The sequence below is a fragment of the Heterodontus francisci genome, chromosome 35 (genome assembly GCF_036365525.1).
Source record: "Heterodontus francisci isolate sHetFra1 chromosome 35, sHetFra1.hap1, whole genome shotgun sequence".
Taxonomy (NCBI): Eukaryota; Metazoa; Chordata; class Chondrichthyes; order Heterodontiformes; family Heterodontidae; genus Heterodontus; species Heterodontus francisci.
The window spans coordinates 29,884,332-29,911,714 of NC_090405.1; the positions used below are offsets into that span (position 1 = coordinate 29,884,332).

General features: G+C 46.8%; 1 protein-coding gene across 1 annotated transcript in view; it reads right to left on the bottom strand.

The window, feature by feature from the left end:
* The window catches only part of LOC137350578 (nuclear receptor ROR-alpha A), a 1,041,882-nt gene that overhangs the window by 379,086 nt on the left and 635,413 nt on the right, over positions 1–27,383 (bottom strand). The window contains exon 2 of the mRNA XM_068015239.1: positions 19,982–20,011. Coding sequence (XP_067871340.1) covers positions 19,982–20,011 — 30 coding nt within the window. The remainder of the gene's footprint in view (positions 1–19,981; positions 20,012–27,383) is intronic.

Below are 27,383 nucleotides of genomic sequence, written 5' to 3' on the forward strand. Positions count from 1 at the left end.
TGAATGGCGGAGCAAGATCAAGTGGCCTATTCCTGCTCCTAATTCGTATGTTCGTATGTTCAAAACCTAAAACCCTTTAGAACCAAAGAAGAACGTGTTATGGCAGACTTGTAAAAACGCCAAAGCGATTAACATTCTGAAAAGAGAAGTCATAGACTTGGAGGGAGATGTCGTACAATGTACATTGGAAACACTCCCTGTTTGAAATTAAAATTGTCCTCCATATATCCAGAAAACCATACATCACTGACACTGAGTACTACATACCCTGTAATGCCAAATACCAGAAACATCACCTACCCTGAAATACCACTGACAGTGAAACATAACATAACTTGAAACACCACATAAGTTGAAAAGACCATATAGACTGAAACACCACATATCCTGAAACATCACAAACACTGAGCACCACATAACCTGAAAGACCACATAGACTGAAACACTACATACCGTGAACCACATTCACTGAAATAACACAATCAGTGTAACATGAGAACATAAGAAATAGGAACAGGATTAGGCCATTCAGCCCCTTGAGTCTGCTCCTCCATTTAATAAGATCTTTCCTGCCTAATTCCCATATCCCTTGATTCCTTTAGAGTCCAACAACCTATTGATCCCAGCCTTCAATATATTCAATGACTGAATATCCACCACCCTCTCGGGTAAGAAATAATTTATTTTGCATTTATATACTGCTTTTCACAGCTACCAGACATATCAAAGCACTTTACAGCTAATGAAGTACTTTTGAAATGTTGTCACTGCTGTAGGAAATCTGGCAGCCAATTTGTACACAGCAAGCTCCCACAAACAAATGTGATAATGACCAGATAATCTGTTTTTGTGATGTGGATTGAGGGCTAAATATTGACCAGAACACTGAGGGAAACTCCCTTGTGAAATAGTGCCATGTAATCTTTTACATCCACCTGGAAGGGTAGATGGGGTCTCGGTTTAACATCTCATCGAAGGATGGCACCTCCAGCAGTGCAGCACTCCTTTAGTACTGCACTGCAACGTCAATCTAAATTTTTGTGCTCAAGTCCTAGAGTGGGACTCAAACCCACAACTGCCTGACTCAGAGATAAGCGTGCTACTCACTGAGATTCAGCTGACACATAAGGTAGCGAATTCCAAAGATTCACAACCTCTGAGTGAAGAAATTTCTCCCTATCCCAGTCCAAAATTGCCATTCTCTTATCCTGAGACTATGCCCTTAATTCTAGCCAGGGGAAACAGCCTCTCAGCATCTACCTTGTCAAGCTCTCTCAGAATCTTCGATGTTTCAATGAGATCACATCTCATTCTTCTAAACCCTGGAGAATACAGGACCATTCTACTTAATCTCTCCTCATAGGACAGCCCGCTCATCCCAGGAATCTAGTGAACCTTTGTTGTACCCCTTCTAAGGCAAGTTTCTCCTTCCTTTGGTTCGAAGACCAAAACAGTACATAGTACTCCAGGTAGTCTCACCAAAGCCCAGGACAAATACAGCAAGACTTTTTTTTTACCTCTTTACTACAACCCCCTTGTAATAAAGGCTGACATACCATTTGTCTTCCTAATTGTTTGCTGAACCTGCATTGTAACTTTGTGATTTGTGTCCAAGGACACCCAGATCCCTTTGAATCCCAATATTTACGAGTCTTTCACAGTTTTAAAAAAAATCAGTTTTTCCAATCTTCACACCAAAGTGGATGATTTCACACTTCGCCACATTATACTCCACCTACCACACCCTTGTCCAATCACTTAACTGGTTTATATCCCTTTGTAGCCTCTTCATTTCCTCCTCGCACCTAGCTTTGTAACTTAGAGAATTTAGATTACACCCATGCCCTCATCTAAGTCACTGTTATAGATTGTAAGTAGCTGAGGTGCAAGCACCTCAGGTGGTTAATGGTCGGCACATGCTCCGTGGGCCGAAGGGCCTGTTTCAGTGCTGTATCTCTAAATCTAAAAAAAAATCTAAATCACTGACCCTTTCAGTACTCAACTGTTTACACCCTGCCACCCTGAAAATTACTTGTTTATTCCTACCAATCCTCAATTGCTGCTAATACGTTACCCCCAATCCAATGGTGTTTTGGGGTTTGTGGTGTTTCAGGGCATTTGGTGTTTGTGTGCTTGGTCTCACCAAAGTTCCATAGAATTGCAGCAAGACTTCCTTACTCTTGTACTCCAACCTCCTTGCAAAAAAGGCTGACAGAGCATTGCCTTCCTAATTGTTTGCTGTACCTGCATGTTAACTTTCTGTGTTTCTTGTACAAGACACCCAAATTCCTCAAAGCACCAACATAGACATATGGAAAGATTTATGGCACAGAGGTAGGCCATTCGGCCCATCGTGTCCATGTGGCTGAAAAAGATATATCCCGTCTAATTCCCACCTTCCAGCTTTTGGTCCGTAGCCCTGTAGGTTATGGCACCTCAATTGCATATCCAAGTGCTTTTAAATGCGATGAGGGTTTCTGCCTCTACCACCCTTTTAGGCAGTGAGTTCCAGACCCCCACCACCCTCTGGATGAAAAAAATTACTCCAAAGGTCTTCTCTAATCCTTCCACCAATTACTTTAGATCTATGCCCCCTAGTTATTGACCTCTCTGCTAATGGAAATAGGTCCCTCCTATCCACTCTATCTGTCCCCTCATAATTTTATACACCTCAATTAAATCTCTCCTCAGCCTACACTGTTCCAAAGAGAACAACCCCAGCCTATCTTTCCTCATAACTAAAATTCTCCATTCTCGGCAACATCCTCATAAATCTCTTCTGTACCCTCTCTAGTGTGATTACATGCTTCTTGTAATGCGGTGACCAGAACCATACGCAGTACTCTAGCTGCGGTCTAACTAGTGTTTTATACAGTTGGAGCATAACCTCTCTGCTCTTACATTCTATGCCTCGGCCAGTGAAGGAAAGTATCCTGTATGCCTTCTTGATCACCTTATCTATCTGTCCTGCTACCTTCAGGGATCTGTAGTTATACACTCCAAGGTTCCTCTGTTCCTCTACACTTCTCAGTATCATACCATTAATTGTGTATTCCCTTGTCTTGTTAGCCTTCTTCAAATGCATTACCTCACACTTCTCCAGATTGAATTCCATTTGCCACATTCTGCCCACCTGGCCAGTTCATTGATGTCTTCCTGCAGTCTACAGCTTTCTTCCTCACTATAAATCACACAACCAATTTTGATATAATCTGCAAACTTCTTAATCATGCCCTCTACATTTCAGTCTAAATCATTTATATATAAAACAAACAACAGGGGACCTAGTACTGAGCCCTGCGAAACCCCATTGGAAACATCCTTCCAGTCACAAAAACACTCATCAACCATCATACTTTTCTTCCTACCATTGAGCCAATTTTGGATCTAACTTGCCACTTTCCCTTGGATCCCATGAGCTTTCAATTTACTGATCAGTCTGCCATGTGGGACCTTGTCAAAAGCCTTGCTAAAATCCATGTTGACTACACCAAAAGTGCTACCTTCATCAATTCTCCTTGTTACTTCTTCAAAAAATACTATCAGGTTATTCAGAAATGACCTTCCCTTACCAAATCCATGCTGATACTCCTTGACTAATCCATACCTTTCTAAATAACAATTTATACCATCTCTCAGAATTTTTTCAAATAATTTGTCCACCACCAAAGTTAGGCTCTCTGGCCTGTAATTACTCAGGCTATCCCTTCCTCCCTTTTCAACAATGGTACAATGTTAGCAGTCCTCCAGTCTTCTGGCACCCACAGAGGATTGGAAAATGATAGGCAGAGCCTCCATTATTTCTTCCCTTGCTTCCCTTACTCACTGGCATACATTTCATCAGGGCTTGGGGGTTTATCCACTTTCAAGGATGCTAAACCTCTTAATATTTCCTCCCTTAACATATTTATCCCATCCAATATTTCACTCTCCTCCTCTTTGATGACAGTGTCTGCTATGTCCCCCTCTTTTGTGAAAACAGATGCAAAGTATTCATTAAGAACAATGTCCATGTCTTGTGCCTCCACACACAAGTTACTTTTTCAGACTCTAATTAGCCCTACTCTTTCCTTAGTTATTGTCTTGCTCTTTAAGTATTCATAAAACATCTTTGAATTTCCTTGATTTTACTTGTCAATATTTTTTCTTGCCCTCTCTTTGCTTTCCTAAATTCCTTTTAAAATCACCCCTGCACTTTTTATACCCCCCCTAGGCTTTCTACAACATTGAGCTCTTGGTATGCTTTCCTTTTTGCCTCATTCAACTCTGTATACTCTTTGACAGCCACAGGCATCTAGATTTGTGAGTCCCACCCTTTTTCTTTGTGAGACCATATTTGTTCTGAACCCTCTTTAGCTCCATGTTGAATGCCTCGCACTGCTTTGACACCGGTTTATCTTCAAGTAGCTGTTTCCAGTCCACTTTTTCCAAATCACATCACAGCATAGTAAAACTAGCCTTTCCCCAATTTAAAACTTTTGCTCTTAGTCTATCTTTATCCTCTTCCATAACTACTCCAAATCTAACTGAATTATGATCACTACCACTAAAATGCTCTCCCGCCGATATCCCTTCCACCTGCCCAGATTCATATTGTCCAAATGGTGAGAGATTGAAGAGCTCTGAGATGCAGAGGGATCTGGGTATCCTAGTGCATGAAGTGCAAAAGGTTAATAGGCAGGAACAGCACGAATTAGGAAAGCTAATAGAATGTTATTGTTTATTGCGAGGGATATTGAATTAAAAAGTAGGGAGCTTATGCTTCAGTTATACAGGGCATTGGTGAGACCACATCTGGAGTACTGTGTACAGTATTCGCCTCCTTATTTAAAGAAGGATGAAAATGCATTGTAAACAGTTCAGAGAAGGTTTAAGGACTAATACCTGGAATGGGTGGGTTGAACAGGCTAGGCTTGTATCCGCTGGAGTTTAGAAGAGTAAGAGGCAACTTGATTGAAACATATAAGATCCTGAGGGGTCTTGACAGGGTGGATATGGAAAGGATGTCTCCTCTTGTGGAAAGGATGTTTCCTCTTGTGGGACAATCTAGAACTAGGGGTCATTATTTGAAAATAAGGTGTCACCCATTTAAGACAGTGATGAGGAGAAATTTTTTCTCTTAGAGGGTTGTGAGTCTTTGGAACTCTCTTCCTCAAAAGGCAGTGGAAGCAGAGTCTTTAAATATTTTTAAGGCAGAGGTAGATAGATTCTCGATAAGCAAGGGGGTGAAAGATTATCTGGGGGGAGGCGGGAATGTGGAATCGAGGTTACGATCAGAACAGCCATGATCTTATTGAATGGTGGAGCAGGCTCGAGGGGCCAAGTGGCCTACTCTTGCTTCTAATTTGTATGTTCATATTCCCTAAATCTAAGTCCAGAAACTGCTCCTTCTCTTGTTGGGCTTGCTACGTACTGACTAAAAAAGTTCTCCTGAATGCATTTTAAGAATTCTGCACCCTCTAGATCTTTTACACTGAATTAATCCCAGTTAATATTAGGGTACTTGAAATCCCCCATTATTATTTCTCTTTTATTTCTGCATATTCCAGCAATTTGCTCTTCTCTTTCACTCTGACTGTTTGGTGGACTATAGTACAGTCCCAGCAGTGTAATTGCCCCTTTTTTTCTTTCCTCATTTTGACCCAAATGGCTTCATTTGTTGCTCCTTCTGGCATATCCTCCCTCCCCACAGATGTGATTGTTTCTTTAACCAAGAGTTCGACCCCGCCCCCTTTTTATCCCCCTCTCTAACCCATTTGAAAACCATGATGTGCCCTGCCATGCCTCTTTTATTAGGCTATCAACTAACTTAACACAAATAAACTTAGGACCGAAAAAAAGCCACCTACCAGCAACTGACCAATCAGCTCCTTCCCAAGTACTGATGTCATTTTAGGTGTTTTTACCTCTCTCCTGGCACTTCTGCTCCTTTCCCTCTGATCAGATGCTAAAAATACTGAACACACAAAAAATGAAATATATATACTTAACTTACAAACTTAACTTAAAAACCTTGGGTTCTGCTGCTCCTCCCTGTGTATTGATTGTAATGTCACTTGGGCATCACGTTTTTGATTATCTCCTGTGTTTATTTCATTCCCGTTCCTTTATCTCCAGCTTCTGATCTCCTGACACACTTTTTAAATGCCCAGTCTGTTCCAGCTCATTTTTCTACAGCCTTCAATATCCTGTTGCACTTTCTGAATCCTCGATCTGTTCCTGCTCCTTTATCTCCAGCCTCAGACCTTATGCCAGGCTTTCTGAATCCCTGATATGTACTCCATCTGCCACCTTCTTGCCTGCTCACTTAACCTGTCTATGTCCCTTTGCAGATTCGTTGGGCTGAATTTTTAGGCCCTGATGGGCCAGAGAAATTCATGCTGCCAGCCAGAGAGCCAGCTCCAGCCCACCCGCAGGCCATTTTCCTGGAGGCAGGATGGTTGGGGGGGGGGAGGTGGGGTGAGGGGATGTGGGTGGCAGGGCCGATTGGCTACCTGCTTGCGAGCAATCAATTCAGCTTGTTAAAGGCCTAGCAAGGCTTATTGTCAGAGGCCAACTAGACAATTCCAGTCGAACAGTGTGGATGCCTGCAGGCGGCCTCCTGACAGCAGACTGGGAGAAGCACTGCTCCAGGCAGGCCTAGAGGCTCTCCCTGCTTTCCTGACCTCAGCTGCAACTGCAGACATCCCAATGGAGGGGATTCCCCTTCACAATGGTGGCTCGGCTGCTGTGGTCATATTTTAAATTGAAGTCAAAAATGTTAGAGTGGGTGCCTCCATCTTGGGGCACCCTCTCTCTCATTTATCTGAAAAGGCAGCCTCCTATTGCCCTCCAGCTTCATGTGTCAGCCTGCCATCCTTAATAGGATGGGCCTCTGGCCATTAACTGGACAATTTGGGGAAAATCACAGGCAGGTAACTGTTCCCCACATAGGGGGGAATATTAAGCTCTCCCCCATTTTGGATTTAGATGCAGGGAGAGCATATAGTCGGGTGGGAAGGTGACAGGGTAGGACCCTACCACATTCCAGCCTCCACCCAAATCATGTCTGGGGCAGGATGGCCTGTGAATGACTTTCCTGCCCCTCCACCAATTGAGGCCCTTGTGGGCAATTAATGCCCAATTAAGGGCCTCATCTCATCGCTGCCAGAATTAGCCCAGCGGTGGGTGAGCCTATTGCTACATGGGGAGCACGGCAGGCAAAACCTGCGGGTTACTAGCCGGCTTCAGGGGTGTGGCGGTGGGTGTAGCGGGGGGGTGGGGCTGTGCTGGGTGTTGTGGGGGGGTGTGTGGTGGGGGGCTGTGTGGGGGAGTCTGGTGTGGGTGTAGGGGTGAGTGTGGGGTGAGGGGGTGGGGGTGTGTGGAGGGGCTGTTGTGGAGGTATGTGGTGGCAGGGTGTGATGGGGGGCGTGAGGGGGGTGGTGGGGGTGTGTGGAGGGAGTGTTGTGGTTGGGGTATGTGGGGGGGGTGTATGTGTGGGGGGGGTGTGTGTGTGGGGGGGGGTGTGTGTGTGTGTGGGGGTGTGTGTGTGTGTCGGGTGGGTGTGTGTGGGGGGGTGTGGGGTGGGTGGTGTGGGGGTGTGTGGGTGGGGTGGGGGGGTGTGGGCGGTGTGGGATGGGGGGGTGTGGGCGGTGTGGGGTGGGGAATGGGTGGGGGGGAGTGGGTGGGGAGGGTTGTGGGGTTGGGGGGGGTGTGGGTGGGGGGGTGTGGCTGGGTGGGGGGTGTTGGTGTTGGGGGGGGTGTTGCGGGGAGGGGTGTTGGGGGGAGGTGTTGGGGGAGGTGTGTGGAGTGTGTGTGTGTGGGGGGGGGTGTGTGTGGGGGGATGTGGGGGGGTGGGGGGGTGTTTGTGGGGGGTGTGTGTGTGGGGGGATGCGTGTGGGGGTGTGTGTGGGTGTGTGGGGGTGTGTGTGGGGCTGTGTGTGTGGGTGGGGGTGTGTGGGTGGGGGGGTGTGTGTGGGTGGGGGTGTGGGTGGGGGGATGTGTGTGGGGATGTGTGTGTGGGGGTGTGTGTGTGGGGGGGGTGTGTGTGGTGGTGGGTTGTCCCTTGTTAAAAGGCACTTAGTGCCTGATCAAGGGACCCACCATTGGGGGGGGGTTCCCAAATGCACCATCTCACACTTCGCCAAGTTAAATTCCATTTGCCATTTTTCTGCCCATCTGACCAGACCATCAATATCTTCCTGCAGCCTACAGCTATCCTCCTCGCTATCTACCACAGGGCCAATCTTTGTGTCGTTCACAAACTTCTTGCTCATGCCCCTACATTTACGTCCAAATTATTAATATACAGCACAAAGAATAGGGGACCCAGTACTGAGCCCTGCGGAACACCACTGGAAACAGCTGTCAACAATTACCCTTTGTTTCCTGCCACTGAGGCAATTTTGTATCCACCTTGATAAGGATAAGAGTAGTCCTCGGGTGAAGGTGCTAAATTGGGGGAAGGCTAATTATAATAATATTAAGCAGGAACTGAAGAATTTAGATTGGGGGCGGCTGTTTGAGGGTAAATCAACATCTGACATGTGGGAGTCTTTCAAACGTCAGTTGATTAAAATCCAGGACCAGCATGTTCCTGTGAGGAAGAAGGATAAGTTTGGCAAGTTTCGGGAACCTTGGATAACGCGGGATATTGTGAGCCTCGTCAAAAAGAAAAAGGAAGCATTCGTAAGGCCTGGAAGGCTAGGAACAGCCGAATCCCTTGAGGAATATAAAGACAGTAGGAAGGAACTTAAGCAAGGAGTCAGGAGGGCTAAAAGGGGTCATGAAAAGTCATTGGCAAACAGGATTAAGGAAAATCCCAAGGCTTTTATATAAAGAGCAAGAGGGTAACTCGGGAAAGGGTTGGCCCACTCAAGGACAGAGAAGGGAATCTATGTGTGGAGCCAGAGGAAATGGGCGAGGTACTAAATGAGTACTTTGCATCAGTATTTACCAAACAGAAGGACTTGGTGGATGATGAGCCTAGGGAAGGGAGTGTAGATAGTTTCAGTCATCTCATTATCAAAAAGGAGGAGGTGTTGGGTGTCCTGCAAAGCATTAAGGTAGATAAGTCCCAAGGGCCTGATGGGATCTACCCCAGAATACTGAAGGAGGCAAGGGATGAAATTGCTGGGGCTTTGACAGAAATCTTTGCATCCTCATTGGCTACAGGTGAGGTCAATAGCCAATGTTGTTCCTTTGTTTAAGGAGGGTAGCAAGGATAATCCAGGAAATTATAGGCCGGTGAGCCTTACGTCAGTGGTAGGGAAATTATTAGAGAGATTCTTCGGGACAGGATTTACTCTCATTTGGAAACAAATGGACTTATTAGCGAGAGACAGCATGGTTTTGTGAAGGGGAGGTCATGTCTCACTAATTTGATTGAGTTTTTTGAGGAAGTCACAAAGAGGATTGTTGAAGGAAGGGCAGTGGATGTTGTCTATATGGACTTCAGTAAAGCCTTTGACAAGGTCCCTCATGGAAGACTGGTGCAAAAGGTGAAGTCACATGGGATCAGAGGTGAGCTGGTAAGATGGATACAGAACTGGCTCAGTCATAGAAGACAGAGGGTACCAGTGGAAGGGTGCTTTTCTGAATGGAGGGATATGACTAGTGGTGTTCCGCAGGAATCAGTGCTGCGACCTTTACTGTTTGTAGTATATATAAATGATTTGGAGGAAAATGTAGCTGGTCTGATTAGTAAGTTTGCGGACGACACAAAGGTTGGTGGAGTTGCGGATAGTGTTGAGGATTGTCAGAGGATACAGCAGGATATAGATCGGTTGGAGACTTGGGCGGAGAAATGGCAGATGGAGTTTAATCCGGACAAATGTGAGGTAATGCATTTTGGAAGGTCTAATGCAGGTGGGAGGTATACAGTAAATGGCAGACCCCTTAGGAGTATTGACAGGCAGAGAGATCTGGGCGTACAGGTCCACAGGTCACTGAAAGTGGCAACGCAGGTAGATAAGGTAGTCAAGAAGGCATACGGCATGCTTGCCTTCACCGGTTGGGGCACAGAGTATAAAAATTAGCAAGTCATGCTGCAGCTGTACAGAACTTTAGTTAGGCCACACTTAGAATACTGCGTGCAATTCTGGTCGCCACACTACCAGAAGGATGTGGAGGCTTCGGAAAGGGTACAGAAGAGGTTTACCAGGATATTGCCTGGTCTGGAGGGCATTAGCTATGAGGAGAGGTTGGATAAACTTGGATTGTTTTCACTGGAATGACGGAGGTGGAGGGGCGACATGATAGAGGTTTACAAAGTTATGAGTGGAATGGACAGAGTGGATTGTCAGAAGCTTTTTCCCAGGGTGGAAGAGTCAGTTACTAGGGGACATAGGTTTAAGGTGATAGGGGCAAAGTTTAGAGGGGATGTGCGAGGCAAGTTCTTTACACAGAGGGTGGTGAGTGCCTGGAACTTGATGCCGGGGGAGGTGGTGGAAGCAGGTACAATAGCGACATTTAAGAGGCATCTTGACAAATACATGAATAGGATGGGAATAGAGGGATACGGTCCCCGGAAGTGCAGAAGGTTTTAGTTTAGGCTGGCATCAAGATCGGCGCAGGCTTGGAGGGCCGAATAGCCTGTTCCTTTGCTGTACTGTTCTTTGTTCTTGCTGCATTTCCCTGGATCCCATGGGATTTTATTTTTTTAACCAGTCTGCCATGTGGGACCTTGTCAAAAGCCTTGCTAAAATCCATGTGGACCACATCAACTGCACTACCCTCATCTATCTACCTTGTTATTTCTTCAAAAAATTCGATCAAGTTGGTCAAACAAGATCTTCCCTTAACAATCCATGCTGACTATCCTTGATTAACCTGTGCCTTTCTAAGTGACAGTTTATCCTGTCTCTCAGAATAGATTCCAATAATTTGCCCACTACTGAGGTTAGACTGACTGCCCTGTAATTATTCGGTCTATCTTCGCTCCCTTTTTAAACAGAGGTACAACGTTAGCAATTCTCCAATCCTCCGGCACCACATCTGTATCCAGTGAGGATTGGAAAATGATGGTCAGACCCTCTGCTATTTCATCACTTGCTTCTTTTAACAGCATAGGATGTATTTCATCTGGCCCTGGTGATTTATCAACTTTCAAGGATGCTAATCCTATTAATACTTCCTCTCTCCCTATGATTATCACATCCAATACTTCTCCTGGAATATTGCAGCCAGCTACCCTCAGTATCTCTTGTAATATTGCAGGCAACTTCCCTCCTGATCTCTTGTAATATTTCAGCCAGCTTCCCTCATGATCTCCTGTAATATTGCAGGCAACTTCCCTCTGGGTGTCTGGAAATATTGCAGACAACTTCCCTCATGATCTCCTGTATTATTGTAGCGAGGTTCCCTCATGATCTCATGTAATATTACAGGCAGTTTTCCTCATGATCACCTGTAATATTGCAGCCAACTTCCCTCATAATCTCCTGTAATATTGCAGGCAGCTTCCCTCATGATCTCCTGTAATATTGCAGTCAGTTTCCCCCAGGGTCTCCTGTCATATCGCGGTCAGCTTCCTTCAAGATCTCCTGTAAAATTGCAGCCACTTCTCTCAAGATCTGTAATATTGCAGGCAGCATCCCTCAGGGTCTCCTGTAATATTGCAGGCAGCTTCCCGCAAGGTCTCCTGTAATATTGCAGGCAAATTCCCTCAGGGTCTCCTGTAATATTGCAGGCAAATTCCCTCAGGGTCTCCTGTAATATTGCAGGCAGCTTCCCTCATGGGTAACTTTATTTTCTCTCTCTAGCCCTGATCGCAGTCCTCATAGAATCATCCAAATTTCAGCATGGGTAAAGACCATTGGCTCATCATGCTTATTGCAGCAGTAGCTCTTCAGCATGAATTTTCGACTCCAATTCACACTCCTGTGTTCTTCTATATTATTCCTTTTCAAATACATATCCAATTCCCTCTTAAGAGGGGGTGAATTTAACCCTACCCACCCTGGATAAACCAGGTGGGTGGCAGTTAAAATTGCCCGAAGTTACTTCCCCACCCTGAAGTCACCAGGGGTCGACAGCTTTTAGTTTTAACCTGCTCTCCTGAACTGGCAGCCAACACAGCCACCCAAAGCTGGTTGGGTCTTGTAGGCATGCACATATCAGGTCCTAATGATGTCACTGGGACCTAACAGCAATATGTATTCAGGGGACTGCATGGGAAACAGCCATTATTTTCCCATCAGGTCAATTCAACATGGGACTGGGCAAGAAAAGGCCCAGAAAGGTAAGTTTATAATTGTTTTTATTTCCTTGTAGGGCAGGAGGAATAGGAATGCTCCTCTGGGCCCCACGAGGAAATTGGAGGATTCAGCTGCCGTAAACCCCACCTGCCCCCAACACCTGCCCGACCTGCTAGTAATCTGTGTGACTTTGTGCTGTTTGCCACTGTCTTCCCTCCCAGAGTGGATGGGAAATCAATCCAAGACATTTACATGAGGTCCAGGAGTTAACATAGAACATAAGAAACAGGAGCAGGAGTAGGCCATACAGCCCCTTGAGCCTGATTTGCCATTCAATACGATCATGGCTGATCTGATCTTGGCCTCAATTCCACTTTCCTGCCTGATCTCCATAACCCTTGACTTCCCTTAAGTTCAAGAATCTTTCTATCTCGGCCATGAACATTTTCAATTCATGACCCTCTGAGAGAAGAAAGTCCTCCTCATCTACATCTTAAATGGGAGACCCCTTATTGTGAAACTATGCCTCCCAGTTTGAGATGCCCCCACAAGAGGAAAATTTCCTCTCAGCATCTACCCTGTCAAGCTCCCTCAGAGCTTATTTGTTTCAATAAGATCACCACTCATTCTTCTAAACTCCAATGAGTATAGGCCTAACCTGCTCAACCTTTCCTCATGAGAAAACCCCTTCATCCCAGGAATCAGCCTAGTGAACCTCTGAACTGCCTCCAATGCAAGTATACCCTTCCTTAAATAATGAGACCAAAACTGTACACAGTACTCTAGGGTTGGTCTCACCACCACGCTGTACAGTTGTAACAAGACTTCCCCCCTTTATACTCTATTTCCTCTTGCAATAAAGGCCAACATTCCATTTGCCTTCCTAATTACTTGCTGTACTGCATGCTAGACTTTTGTGATTCATGTACAAGGACATCCAGATCCCTCTCTACCGCAGCATTCTGTAGTGTCTCCCCATTTAAATAATATTTTGCTTTTCTATTCTTCCTACCAAAGTGGATAACCTCACATTTTCCCACATTGTACTCCATTTGCCAAATTTTATTTCACTCAACATATCTATATCCGTTTGCAGACTCTTTGGACAAAGTCTTCCCAGTCCATGGAGGCTAGCTTGAAGGCAGGACCGGGAGGAAGGTGGGACAGGAGGGCGTCGGGTCAGTGGGCCGACAAGATCCCTCCTCCAGCAAAATCCTGTTCGAGACGGATGGAAGCGGCAAGAGCTACCCGCCTGGCAGCAGCGGGTAGCCAATTTGCATATTTAACTGCCTACTTCTGGCAGGTTGAGGGCAAAGCCCGGAACCCTTGCTGGCGACTGATCAGGGGGCCCTGAGCCCTCCTATCCTTACATACCCCTCACCTGAGCCGCTTCGGCTACAGGGCCATTGCCTGGGTCGCAAGCCATTCTGTGCAAGGAATTTCCCTCCACAATGATGGCCTGGAAGAACAAAAGAACAAAGAACAGTACAGCACAGGAACAGGCCATTCGGCCCTCCAAACCTGCGCCGATCTTGATGCCTGCCTAAACTAAAACCTTCTGCACTTCCGGGGACCGTATCCCTCTATTCCCATCCTATTCATGTATTTGTCAAGATGCCTCTTAAACGTCATTATCGTACCTGCTTCCACCACCTCCCCCGGCAGCAAGTTCCAGGCACTCACCACCCTCTGTGTAAAGAACTTGCCAGTGGCAAGCTGTGGCCAAAAATCTTTAAAAAAATGTAATGCATCTTCCGAAGTCTTCTCCATCTTCTCCTGCCTGCTGCAGCAGCTCCCACCTCTCTCAGTGGAGCTATTACGCTGCAACGCTGCAGGCCCTCCCATTAGGCCAACTGGGTGCCTGTCCTGCCCACCGTCCTTAATTGGATAGCACTCCCGGAGGCAGCTCGGGTAAGATCGTTCAGGTGGGCGACCAGATTCACGTTTGGTCCAGACCTCAGAACATCTTTGAAGGCTGTAAGATTCCGCCCTTTGTGTCCTCCTCACAACTTGCTTTTGCATCAATCTTTGTATCCGCAACAAATTTGATTACAATACATTCAGTCCATTCATCCAAGTCATTAATATAGATCGTAAATAATTGAGGCCCCAGCATTTATCCCTGTGGCCCACTGCATATTACCGGTGGCGGTGGCACCCCAATTATGTAGCCAGCTGCCTCTCGATGCACACTTCCGGATTTTACGTTGAACGGGCAGCCGTCACATGCCGTCCCGTTCATGATCAAAAAAGCCGGCGGGTCATCAGAGGCAGAAGGTTTCGCCACGGAAGGTAAGTTCTGATATTCAGGGGTCTCACTCTGCATACTGGGAGAGAGGTTGTGATATTCAGGGGTCACTCTGCATACTGGAAGGGAGGAGGGAGGGAGGGATATTCAGGGGTCTCAGTCTGCATACTGGAAGGGAGCAGGGAGGGAGGATATTCAGGAGTCTCTCTCTGCACTCTTAAAGAGAGGAGGAAGGGGGGATATTCAGGGGTCTCACTCTGCAGACTGGAAGGGAGGAGGCAGGGGGGATCACAGGGGTCTCAGTTCTGCATTCTTAAAGGGAGGAGGGAGGGAGGGATACAGGGTCTCACTCTGCATTCTTAAAGGGAAGAAGGAGGGGGGATAGTCAGAGGTCTCAATCTGCATTCTTAAAGGGAGGAGGGAGGGGGGATATTCAAGGGTCACTCTACATTTTTAAAGGGAAGAAGGAGGGGGGATAGTCAGGGGTCTCACTCTGCAATCTTAAAGGGAGTAGGGAGGGGGGATATTCAGGGGTCTCACTCTGCATTCTTAAAGGGAGGAGGGAGGGGGATATTCAGGGGTCTCACTCTGCAGACTGGAAGGGAGGAGGGAGGGGGAATCACAGGGATCTCAGCTCTGCATTCTTAAAGGGAGGAGGGAGGGGGTCTGGGATTACTGGAGGGAAAGCTCTGCTGGCACGAAGGGAGGTAATGCATACCCTCCCTCCATAAACAGTGTACGTCCTGCGTTTGTATATGTGAAGGAGCAATGGCACTCTAGTTACCCTGTGTGTGGGCAGGATGCCAGAAAGGGTGGGCGCATTAAGGTTATATGGATGGTGGGGACAATCGATGCAGCTGGTAGGATCTTGATGTGGTCAGGCTGTGCCACTCTGAGTGTTAGCCAAGATGGGCAATGCCATGCCACGCCACATAATTGATCTATGAAAGCACCTGATGTATCTGTCAACACCGATCCCTGCCCTGTTAGGAACCTTTGAATAAATGAGGTGTTTAACTTTATTTATCACGTGGAAATGGGTATGGCTCATCCTACATTATGTGATCCTCTGTTCCTGAGGATCCGTATGCGCCGGAGCCAAAATCAACAGGCAGGTGCAGTCCACATAGAGGCCCCTGGTTGTGAGCTGCAGCCCCCAAGGGGAGCTTGCCATTACAGTCGCCGTGCATCTATAGGCCCCACATGACAAGCCATCGGATGTCAGAGCACCTGTCTGAGGCAGTTGCACATGTACAGAGGGTGGTGACATGTCTCTGTGCCCTGCTCAAAGATGACCTGTGGCCCTTGGGCTTTGGTGGACATCCTATGCCTGCGGTCCTCATTGTGACAGCGGTTCTCAAGCTTGATGCCTCTGCAGCTTTTCAGGGGCCCCTCGGAGACCTTTGTGGGGTCACGCAGTCGCAGTGCACTGCTGCATCAGGGAGGTCACCGATGCCCAGCACTTGAGGGCCAGTATGTCCGCTTCAGGACAGACTCTCACAGCCAGGACCAGAGAACCATCGGTTTTAGGGTTCATACACTGCACCCATATGGCCATCAGGCCTCCCACCAGGCTACTGCCTGCAGACGTCACCATTAAAGGAATCCTCTCAATCTAGGTGAAGCTGGTATGTGATCAACGGAGATGCTTCATGCAAATCTGTGCCCGCTTCTCAGGCATTTGCCATGACACCAGGGCCCTGCGCCAGTCCCAGCTGCCACTGCTGTTCACTGAACTGGCTCAGATGGAGGGGTGGCTTCTTGGAGACAAGGGCTATCCTTTGCAGACATGGCTCCCATCACCAGTGAGAGACCCCCACCACTGCTGCAGAGGAGATATACAATACCAGCCACTGAGCTACAAGAGCCACCATTGAGCAGGCGATCAGCATGCTGAAAGAGCGCTTCCAATGCCTGGATAGATAGGGTGATGCCTTGTATTATGTGCCGAGAAAGCCAGCTCCTTTCTTTGCTGCTCACTGTGCTGTGCACAACTTTGCACCCAACAAGGGGCAGGCCTGGCATGATGAGGGAGATGTCAACAGGATTCCTCCTCGGACTATGAAGATGCCGAGGACCTACAACAGGAAAGGCGCATGGGAGGGCAGATGATACCCAGGCTCTGCATGTAGCGCTGGCAGTGAGTTAGAGATGTGCGGCAGTGGCTTATCAGACAAAGGCTCTCTGCTCCATCAGAACTGACATGAGCTCTGCAAGCCACACATCACCCTCATTAACTTGCCCAATCCACATCTGCAGCCTCTCTGTGTAAACCATTAAAGGCAGAAGCTGACTGAGCCATTGTCCATGTCATTGCATCCATGGAGACGCTCATGAGTAATGGTGGCATGGCAATGATGTTATTGTATACATTGGCTTTCCTGAAGGACCAATGGTGCAAAGGGATGTGACATTGGTGCTATATGCTGGAACACATCATTCACACAGAGAAAAGGACACACATGTTGGTGAGGAACATTCAGTGAAAGATGTATTTACATTGCTGTGACACTCGTGCATTCCCATTTGTGTCAGTGTGTTCTCTGTAAACGCTTGCAGGTGCCCCTTCTCGGTGCAACCTCTGTGCTAGCAGCCTGACTAGAGGAAGGCTGCCGATCTGATTGCGTTTTGGCTGTGGATGACTTTGGTGCTCGTACCCTGTGCGCATGAGGCCTAGAGGGCTCGTTAATCCCCTTCCGGCATTGGACCCTTTGACGTCGGATGGCCCCATGGCTACTCACCTCCTCTGCCATCTCCAGCCAGGCTGCCTTGTTCAGGCAGGAGGGCCTCTTCTTACCATCACTGGTGAAAAGGACCTCCCACCTTGCCCGCACAGCCTGTAGGAGAGTGAGCTGGGAAGCTTCGCTGCACTGTGGGGCCACCCTGGAGCACCCCTCTGCCATCCTTGGCTTTTGGTGTGGGCCTTTAAATACAAAGGTGACTCCACTGTGTAACTGCTCTAACTTCCAGCTGCAAGGTTTGTCTTGCATATGTTTGAAAACCAATGCAGGACTGGTGAGGAAATCTGTGCTGCTGTCATGGTTTTTCAACTATTACACATCAACACATGTTCATGAACACTTTGCTTCTGCAGCAGCTGATCATAGTTATTGGTGTAATATTTCTAGTTTGCTATGCAGCTAGAATGTGAACATATTTTCCTTTTTTCTAACAAAGATCATTTAATGGCAGTTACATGTATTTTCACATAACAGTCAGCAGAGAAATGAATACAGATTCCAAATGCAGATTAGTCTGCAGCTTTTCACAGTCAGATGATTAGAAGCCCATAGTATGTAAATATTCTTCAATTATAGTTTTATTTCTGTTGTGTATTTGTCTTTTATGGTACATTTAAGTCTCATGTCCTGGAATGTGCAAAATTAAGATTATTCACCCAGGTGCGGTACGCCTACGAGAAGCAATGTAACACTTGTGTGGAAGAAGAGGATAGCAGCTTCACAGGACACTGGGACACAGCAAGGTAAGTATGTGGCAGCAAAGCTGAAAGTGCTGGTGAAACTCAACAGGTCAGGCAGCATCTGTGGAGAGAGAAGCAGAGTTAACTTTCAGGTCTGTGAACTTAGACAGACCTGAAAGTTAACTCTGCTTCTCTCTCTACAGATGCTGCCTGACCTGCTGAGTTTCTCCAGCATTTTCTGCTTTGCTGCCAGATTGACAGCAGCCCCACTCTTCAACAGTGAGGTACTTCTTTGATAGCTGTCAGGAAACAGGTGCTGAGGTGCTTTAAATAAGGCCCCAGCACCTGCTGCACAGCTGTCAAAAGGTCCCTCACTGCAACAAATGTCCCGCATCTCCCCACGTAATATGGGGGGGGGGGGGCGGCGCGTCGCAGTGATGCAAATAAGCCCCCGCACGTAATATCGCTGAATGTGGGCATGCTGCCAAGTTCAAAGGGCACCGCCATGGAGCACGGCACCCGAATAAAATTCAGGCCGTTATATCCTCAAAGAACTCTAATAAAATGGCAAACACAATTTCCCATTCATACAAGTATGTTGACTCTGCTTAATTGTATTATGATTTTCTAAATATCCTGCTATTACTTCCTTCATATTGGATTCCGGCATTTACCCAATGACTGATGTTAGGCTAACTGGCCTATAGTTTCTGCTTTCAGTCTTCCTCCTTTCTTGAATGGGGCATTACATTTACAGTTTTCCAATCTGCTGGGACCTTTCTAGAATCTTGGGAATTTTAGAAGATTAAAACCAATACATCCACTATCTCTGCAGTCACTTCTTTTAAGACCCTCGAATGCAGGCCATCAGGTCCAGGGGACTTATCAGCCCTAAGTCCCATCAGTTTGCCTAGTACTTTTTCTCAAGTAATGGTGATACTTTTAAGTTCCTCTTTCCCTTTTGCCCACTGATTTTCTACTACTGTTGGGGTGCTTTTAGTGTCTTTTACTGTGAAGACAGATACAAGTCTCTGCCATTTCATTGTTTCCCATTATTAATCCCCCAAGCCTCTATTTTTCCTGAGCAGGTGTGTTTGAGCTAAAAGAAAAGTACTATCAGACTATGATTGATGTTGAACATACAACAAATCCATTTTTAAATAGCTGAAACTTGAATTCTTCATTTCACAATATCATTAAGTAATATCATTAAGATCACCAACAAATCACCCAATGATGTAGATTGATCAAACAAATAACAAAATCAATCATGGAAACAAGAATTGGGCAAGTCACCTGATGTTAAGAGAAAGTCTCATCTTTAGAAATCCAACATGTGCGCAAAAAAATTATTTCATTATCATTATAAAAATACACTTTCACTCTGGCAGGATTTCTAGTAAATTCTTGCCAGAGATTGTTAAGAAAATAAATATCTGAACCAGAGCAAAAAAGTTTGGAACAAAACTGAGTAATACAGTGCATCATTGTACAATGCTGACTAGCCCCAGCAGAGGCTACAGTGACACCGTTTTATCCACGTGCACTAATTGAAGCCACCTCACACACAACACAGGTAAATATACTCTACATGTGCACAATTACTTAACAAACATCTACTACCATTCAGTAACTAAGGAAGTAAAGCAGTCACACTGATCAAAAAACACTCACACACCCTACATTTCAGCTTACCATTTTACCAACAAGTGCACAAAAAGGTTAAAAGTCACATGCCTATGCCATGCAGATATGCAAATCACCTGACCAACGATATTTGCCAATCAGAAATGCAATTAGCCACATCTGGATTCCTAGTAAACTACATGTGGCTAATATATTGGTCCAGCCTCCAGTATGTGGGCATCTCCCATCACCAATAACCACCCAGGACATCTCCATCTGCTCCACGTTTGTTCCTAAACACCTGGCACAGTGACGTAAATCATGAATCATAATCAGACACATCATTGTATCACCGTAGGTTGTGTGTCAGTAGGATATTGGGTGCCCAGTTCCCCTCTTGCCCACCCCCTCGCCCACTACCAAACATAAACTACCACGCAATCAACATGGAAACTGCTGCACAGGGAGAAGCTGGAACCAGAAAAACTAAAAATATTAACAATTACTTACATGTGTGTGTCTTCTTTGTGATGGATATGCCTGCAAGAGAAAGAAAGCAGCATGTGAACATGTTGCTTACATCAACAACATGTTGTCTATTTACAGCTGAGTTCTTGGTTAATAGCTTGGATTCCAGTGCATTACCAAGGGTGCGCAGCGCTGTTGGAAATGCCATCTTTCGGATTAAACATTAAACCAAGGCCTTGTCTGCCCTTCCAGGTGTATGATCCCATGGCACTATTTTGAAGTAGAGCAGGGGAATTCTCCCCAATACTCTGGTCAATATTACTCCTTCAATCAACATCATAAAACAGATCACTTGGTCATTATCATATAGTTATTTAAAGGATCTTGTGAGCAAATTGTCTGTCTCGATTTTTTTTACGTTAGAACAGTGTCTACACTTCAAAAGTACTTAATTGGTTGTAAAACACTTTGAGTGAGCCTGAATTTGTGAAAGTCACTTTCTTTTTCTTTTGGGCCTCCTTATCTCGAGAGACAATGGATACGCGCCTGGAGGTGGTCAGTGGTTTGTGAAGCAGCGCCTGGAGTGGCTATAAAGGCCAATTCTGGAGTGACAGGCTCTTCCACAGGTGCTGCAGAGAAATTTGTTTGTTGGGGCTGTTGCACAGTTGGCTCTCCCCTTGCGCCTCTGTCTTTTTTCCTGCCAACTACTAAGTCTCTTCGACTCGCCACAATTTAGCCCTGTCTTTATGGCTGCCCGCCAGCACTGGCGAATGCTGGCAACTGACTCCCACGACTTGTGATCAATGTCACACGATTTCATGTCGCGTTTGCAGACGTCTTTATAACGGAGACATGGACGGCCGGTGGGTCTGATACCAGTGGCGAGCTCGCTGTACAATGTGTCTTTGGGGATCCTGCCATCTTCCATGCAGCTCACATGGCCAAGCCATCTCAAGCGCCGCTGACTCAGTAGTGTGTATAAGCTGGGGATGTTGGCCGCTTCAAGGACTTCTGTGTTGGAGATATAGTCCTGCCACCTGATGCCAAGTATTCTCCGAAGGCAGCGAAGATGGAATGAATTGAGACGTCGCTCTTGGCTGGCATACGTTGTCCAGGCCTCGCTGCCGTAGAGCAAGGTACTGAGGACACAGGCCTGATACACTCGGACTTTTGTGTTCCGTGTCAGTGCGCCATTTTCCCACACTCTCTTGGCCAGTCTGAACATAGCAGTGGAAGCCTTACCCATGCGCTTGTTGATTTCTGCATCTAGAGACAGGTTACTGGTGATAGTTGAGCCTAGGTAGGTGAACTCTTGAACCACTTCCAGAGCGTGGTCGCCAATATTGATGGATGGAGCATTTCTGACATCTGGGCTGAAATTAGGGCACTGGAAATGGGCATCATCCCCATCTGTCACCTGGGAGACCACCCCACTGTGATCATGCAGCGGGAAGCCATTTTGTATAGTGGAGGTACTGAGCCCGCCCCAATCACATGGCGAGGGTGGTATGTAAGTCGCTGATTATGACGTCAGATGACTCCAGAGTAGGTACTGGCACCATATTTAAAGGCCTACCAGCCCTGCATTCACTCCTGCTTTAGAGTCATTGGCAGCTTTCATTTTACTGTTGAAAGCATTGTTAGGCTGATTCCTGGACTCTCCCCCGCCCCCCGCCAACCACCACCACCCCACCCCAAGGACGACAGCACAGGATGGCCAAGGCAAGATACACGGTGGCTCCATGGTTCAATGATACCTCACTGCAGTTTCTCCTCTAGGCTGCAAGGGAAATGCGGGAAGTTCTCTTCCCCAGCAATGGCAAGAGGTCTTCTCACCTGACCAAGCAAACCTGTATTGCTGAGGAAATCAGCAGCCGTGGGGTCACCTGCCAGAATTGGGTGCAGTGCCAAAAGAGGGTCAAGATTGGCCAAGGTGAGTGCTCCATACCCCTCTCCTTTTTTGAGGATTAGTGACTACGCGCCTCTGGATTACTAGTTCAGTGACATCACTACTATGCCACTGTCTCTCACCACCGCATCCTGACAGGTGCATGGCTGCATTTCGGCTACAGTCCTTCATAGCTCATCCCCATTAACTCCCCTGACAGCATGTGTCAGCATGAGATATATATCAGATTCCCCAGTAGTACTAGGCCCTAACGAAAAGCAAGATCTACCTACAATTAAGGACTCTACAGTGAGTTTGAAAAACCGTAACAAAAGCTCTTCAGATATTGCCTCAAACTTTTCCACTTTATTTTTCTTCTGCTCTTTTCTGTTTCGATTTGCATGTGTGTATCGTGTATCATGGGCGCGTCGCGTATCTGTAGGAATTAATCGAACTAGAGTTTAAGTTTAATAAATTACAACTTTTCTTCTTTAAACCTAAGAAAGCCTATTTGTTCTGGTTTCTTTGCCTTATAATTGGAAAGCGGTGAACAAGGATTCACCAAGGGGGAGCTAAAAAACAGTGTGTTTAAAATTAAACCCTGTTACAGTAAGACCAGGTGAAGTCTGAAAAGGAACCCGAGACCTCTTTCTCACCTGGTCATAAATGACTCTCCTGCAGTTTCCACCAGCGCAGATACTTCCAGCTCAGTAGGTAATCTCTCGGCTTTAGAATCAGGGTCACAAGCTGGTGAGAGCAGCACACATGCGCCCAAGCTGGCTGAGGCTGAGACAGCTGAGGCCTCTGACAGGTGGAGCAAAGTGGGTAGCCAGAGCCATGCTGAGCCCCAGGGTGGTGACGAGCTTCTGGTGTCGATGGAACAGGGCATACTGGAGTTGCAGAGAGAGGTAAGACAACATCTGGTGGAGATGGCAGAGGCCATGTGCAGGCATGAGCTGACAATGGAGGAGTCCATCCTTGCTGTGAGTGCTGCCATATCTCAGGCATGTGAGCCCATGGCTTCCTCCATAGAGAGCTTGGTGACCCTCATGAAGAGCCAGATCCCACAGATGCATGCAGACCTGCACACCATCGCCTTGGCCATGAGCTCGATGCAGCAGTGGCAAGGCGAGAGAAGGACCAGCTGCATGGAGACTTCTCCTGCTCCTTGTCCTTCTCTGGTGAGCAGGGAGGTTTAAGCAAGTCTTGAAAGGGAGGAGGAAAGGCTGCCCTCCACATCTGGGGGCTCCACTCAAGGCGCTCTGACTGTGGGCACGGGCTCCTCAGCCCCTCCGCCAGTGAGCTTAGCTCCAGCAGCCGCAATGCCTGAGCAGAGGGACACTTTCAGACAGTCGAGGCCTTCCAGGCTTCAGGCAGCTAGAGGATGCCCGCCAAAGTCATCACAGGTCAAGGTGCAGCCTGATCAGCAGCCTGCCTCCAGCCCAGCTGCTGTTGCAGGGATCACACCTTATAGGTGTAATATAATGTAATATAGGGTTGTTACTGAGCAGAATGTGTAAATGGAAAGTTAGCATCATCATAGAAAGTGATGTAATAGAATCTGCACAGACCCTCGTGTTGAGTGTAAGTGGAAGCCATAGATGCAAGAAGTCTGTAAATAAACTCGTTACTCTAACTGCCAGACTCTTAGATATTCTGTAGTAAGCTGTAATAGTTACCAGCCTATTACATGATGGCAACAGTAAACCGAAGAAAAGATCGAAAAATCATTGCCCTCATCGAAAAAGTAGCTGGACAGAAGTAAGCTGAGGTGTGGCCAAAATGGGTCCAGAGGTTTGCAAGGTATTATAGTGCATCAGGTCTCATGCAGAAGCTAGACACGGAACAGGTCAGTACACTATTGTATGCAATGGGGGAGTGTGCAGATGACATCCTCATTACTCAAGGCATAGACGAAGAGAAGGCTACATATGAAGAAGTCATTAAGGCACTCGAGACTTACTTTAATGTGAGAAAAAAATGTCATCGTTGAGCGTGCCAAATTTAATAAGCATACCCAGCAGAGAGGGAGGGCATTGATTCATTTATCACTGAGGATTGCGAATATGGCAGAGCCCCTGAGACCCCGAAGCCCCTTGCAGAGACCCCGAGACTCTGAATTCCCTTGCAGAGCACACAACGCAGTCCGACAATGGCCTCCAAACCTCCCCCACCACACCCACTTCCCCTATGCAGCAATAGACTGCCTCCCCATCACGGCATTGTAGCCTCTCGCCTTGTGCCGCCAGCTTTTAATGGTTGGGAACCCAAAAGCACGTGAGTGCTGCCCACCATCCACCAAATCAAGAGCCAACCAGGTCAGAGCCTTGGAATTCTGTGATGAGTAACTCACCTCCTGAACTCCCAAAGCCTGTCCACCATCCACAAGGCACTTGCCTTGAAGAATGTGGCTCCAACAACACTCAGGAAGTTTGACACCATCCAGGACAAAGCAGCCCGCTTGATTGGAAACCCATCCACCACCTTAAAACATTCACTCCCTCCACCACCAATACACAGTGGCAGCAGTGTGTACCACATACAAGATGCACTGCAGCATCTCACCAGCCTCCTTAAAACAGCACCTTCCAAACACGCGACCTCTTCCACCTAGAAAGACAAAAGCAGCAGATGCATGGGAACATCACCATCTGCAATTTCGCCTCCAAGCCACACACCATCCTGACTTGGAAATATATCACCGTTCCTTCACTGTCACTGGATCAAAATCAGTGAGTGCACCTACACCAGATGGAATTAGAATTAGAACATTACAGCGCAGTACAGGCCCTTCGGCCCTCGATGTTGCGCCAACCTGTGAAACCATCTGACCTACACTATTCCATTTTCATCCATATGTCTATCCAATGACCACTTAAATGTCCTTAAAGTTGGCGAGTCTACTACTGTTGCAGGCAGGGCATTCCACGCCCCTACTACTCTCTGAGTAAAGAAACTACCTCTAACATCTGTCCTATATCTATCACCCCTCAACTTAAAGCTATGTCCCCTCGTGTTTGCCATCACCATCCGAGGAAAAAGACTCTCACTATCCACCCTATCTAACCCTCTGATTATCTTATATGTCTCTATTAAGTCACCTCTCCTCCTCCTTCTCTCCAACGAAAACAACCTCAAGTCCCTCAGTCTTTCCTCGTAAGACCTTCCCTCCATACCAGGCAACATCCTAGTAAATCTCCTCTGCACCCTTTCCAAAGCTTCCACATCCTTCCTATAATGCGGTGACCAGAACTGCACGCAATACTCCAGGTGCGGTCTCACCAGAGTTTTGTACAGCTGCAGCATGACCTCGTGGCTCCGAAACTCGATCCCCCTACTAATAAAAGCTAACACACCATATGCCTTCTTAACAGCTCTATTAACCTGGGTGGCAACTTTCAGGGATTTATGTACCTGGACACCAAGATCTCTCTGCTCATCTACACTACCAAGAATCTTCCCATTAGCCCAGTATTCTGCAATCCAGTTACTCCTTCCAAAGTGAATCACCTCACACTTTTCCGCATTAAACTCCATTTGCCATCTCTCAGCCCAGCTCTGCAGCCTATCTATGTCCCTCTGTACCCTACAACATCCTTCGGCACTATCCACAACTCCACCGACCTTCGTGTCATCCGCAAATTTACTAACCCACCCTTCTACACCCTCTTCCAGGTCATTTATAAAAATGACAAACAGCAGTGGCCCCAAAACAGATCCTTGCGGTACACCACTAGTAACTAAACTCCAGGATGAACATTTGCCATCAACCACCACCCTCTGTCTTCTTTCAGTTAGCCAATTTCTGATCCAAAGCTCTAAATCACCTTCAACCCCATACTTCCGTATTTTCTGCAATAGCCTACCGTGGGGAACCTTATCAAACGCCTTACTGAAATCCACATACACCACATCCACTGCTTTACCCTCATCCACCTGTTTGGTCACCTTCTCGAAAAACTCAATAAGGTTTGTGAGGCACGACCTACCTTTCACAAAACCGTGCTGACTATCGCGAATGAACTTATTCTTTTCAAGATGATTATAAATCCTGTCTCTTATAACCTTTTCCAACATTTTACCCACAGTAAGTAAGGCTCACAGGTCTATAATTACCAGGGCTGTCTCTACTCCCCTTCTTGAACAAGGGGACAACATTTGCTATCCTCCAGTCTTCCGGCACTATTCCTGTCGACAATGACGACATAAAGATCAAGGACAAAGGCTCTGCAATCTCCTCCCTGGCTTCCCAGAGAATCCTAGGATAAATCCCATCTGGCCCAGGGGACTTATCTATTTTCACACTTTCCAAAATTGCTAACAACCCCTCCTTGTGAACCTCAATCCCATCTAGCCTAGTAGTCTGAATCTCAGTATTCTCCTCGACAACATTTTCTTTACTGTAAATACTGACGAAAAATATTCATTTAACGCTTCCCCTATCTCCTCTGATTCCACACACAACTTCCCACTACTATCCTTGATTGGCCCTAATCTAACTCTAGTCATTCTTTTATTCCTGATATACCTATAGAAAGCCTTAGGGTTTTCCTTGATCCTATCCACCAATGACTTCTCGTGTCCTCTCCTGGCTCTTCTTAGCTCTCCCTTTAGATCCTTCCTGGCTAGCTTGTAACTCTCAAGCGCCCTAACAGAGCCTTCACGTCTCATCCTAACATAAGCCTTCTTCTTCCTCTTGACAAGCGCTTCAACTTCTTTAGTAAACCACGGCTCCCTCGCTCGACAACTTCCTCCCTGCCTGACAGTACATACTTATCAAGGACACGCAGTAGCTGCTCCTTGAATAAGCTCCACATTTCGATTGTGCCCATCCCCTGCACTTTCCTTCCCCATCCTACGCAACCTAAATCTTGCCTAATCGCATCATAATTTCCTTTCCCCCAGCTATAATTCTTGCCCTGCGGTATATACCTGTCCCTGCCCATCGCTAAGGTAAACCTAACCGAATTGTGATCACTATCACCAAAGTGCTCACCTACATCTAAATCTAACACCTGGCCGGGTTCATTACCCAGTACCAAATCCAATGTGGCATCGCCCCTAGTTGGCCTGTCTACATACTGTGTCAGAAAACCCTCCTGCACACACTGGACAAAAACTGACCCATCTAAAGTACTCGAACTATAGTATTTCCAGTCAATATTTGGAAAGTTAAAGTCCCCCATAACAACTACCCTGTTACTCTTGCCCCTGTCGAGAATCATCTTCACTATCCTTTCCTCTACATCTCTGGAACTATTCGGAGGTCTATAGAAGACTCCCAACAGGGTGACCTCTCCTCTCCTGTTTCTAACCTCGGCCCATACTACCTCAGTAGACGAGTCCTCAAACGTCCTTTCTGCCGCTGTAATACTCTCCTTGATTAACAATGCCACACCCCCTCCTCTTTTACCATCTTCTCTGTTCTTACTGAAACATCTAAATCCCAGAACCTGCAACATCCATTCCTGCCCCTGCTCTACCCATGTCTCCGAAATGGCCACTACATCGAGATCCCAGATACCAACCCATGCTGCAAGCTCACCCACCTTATTC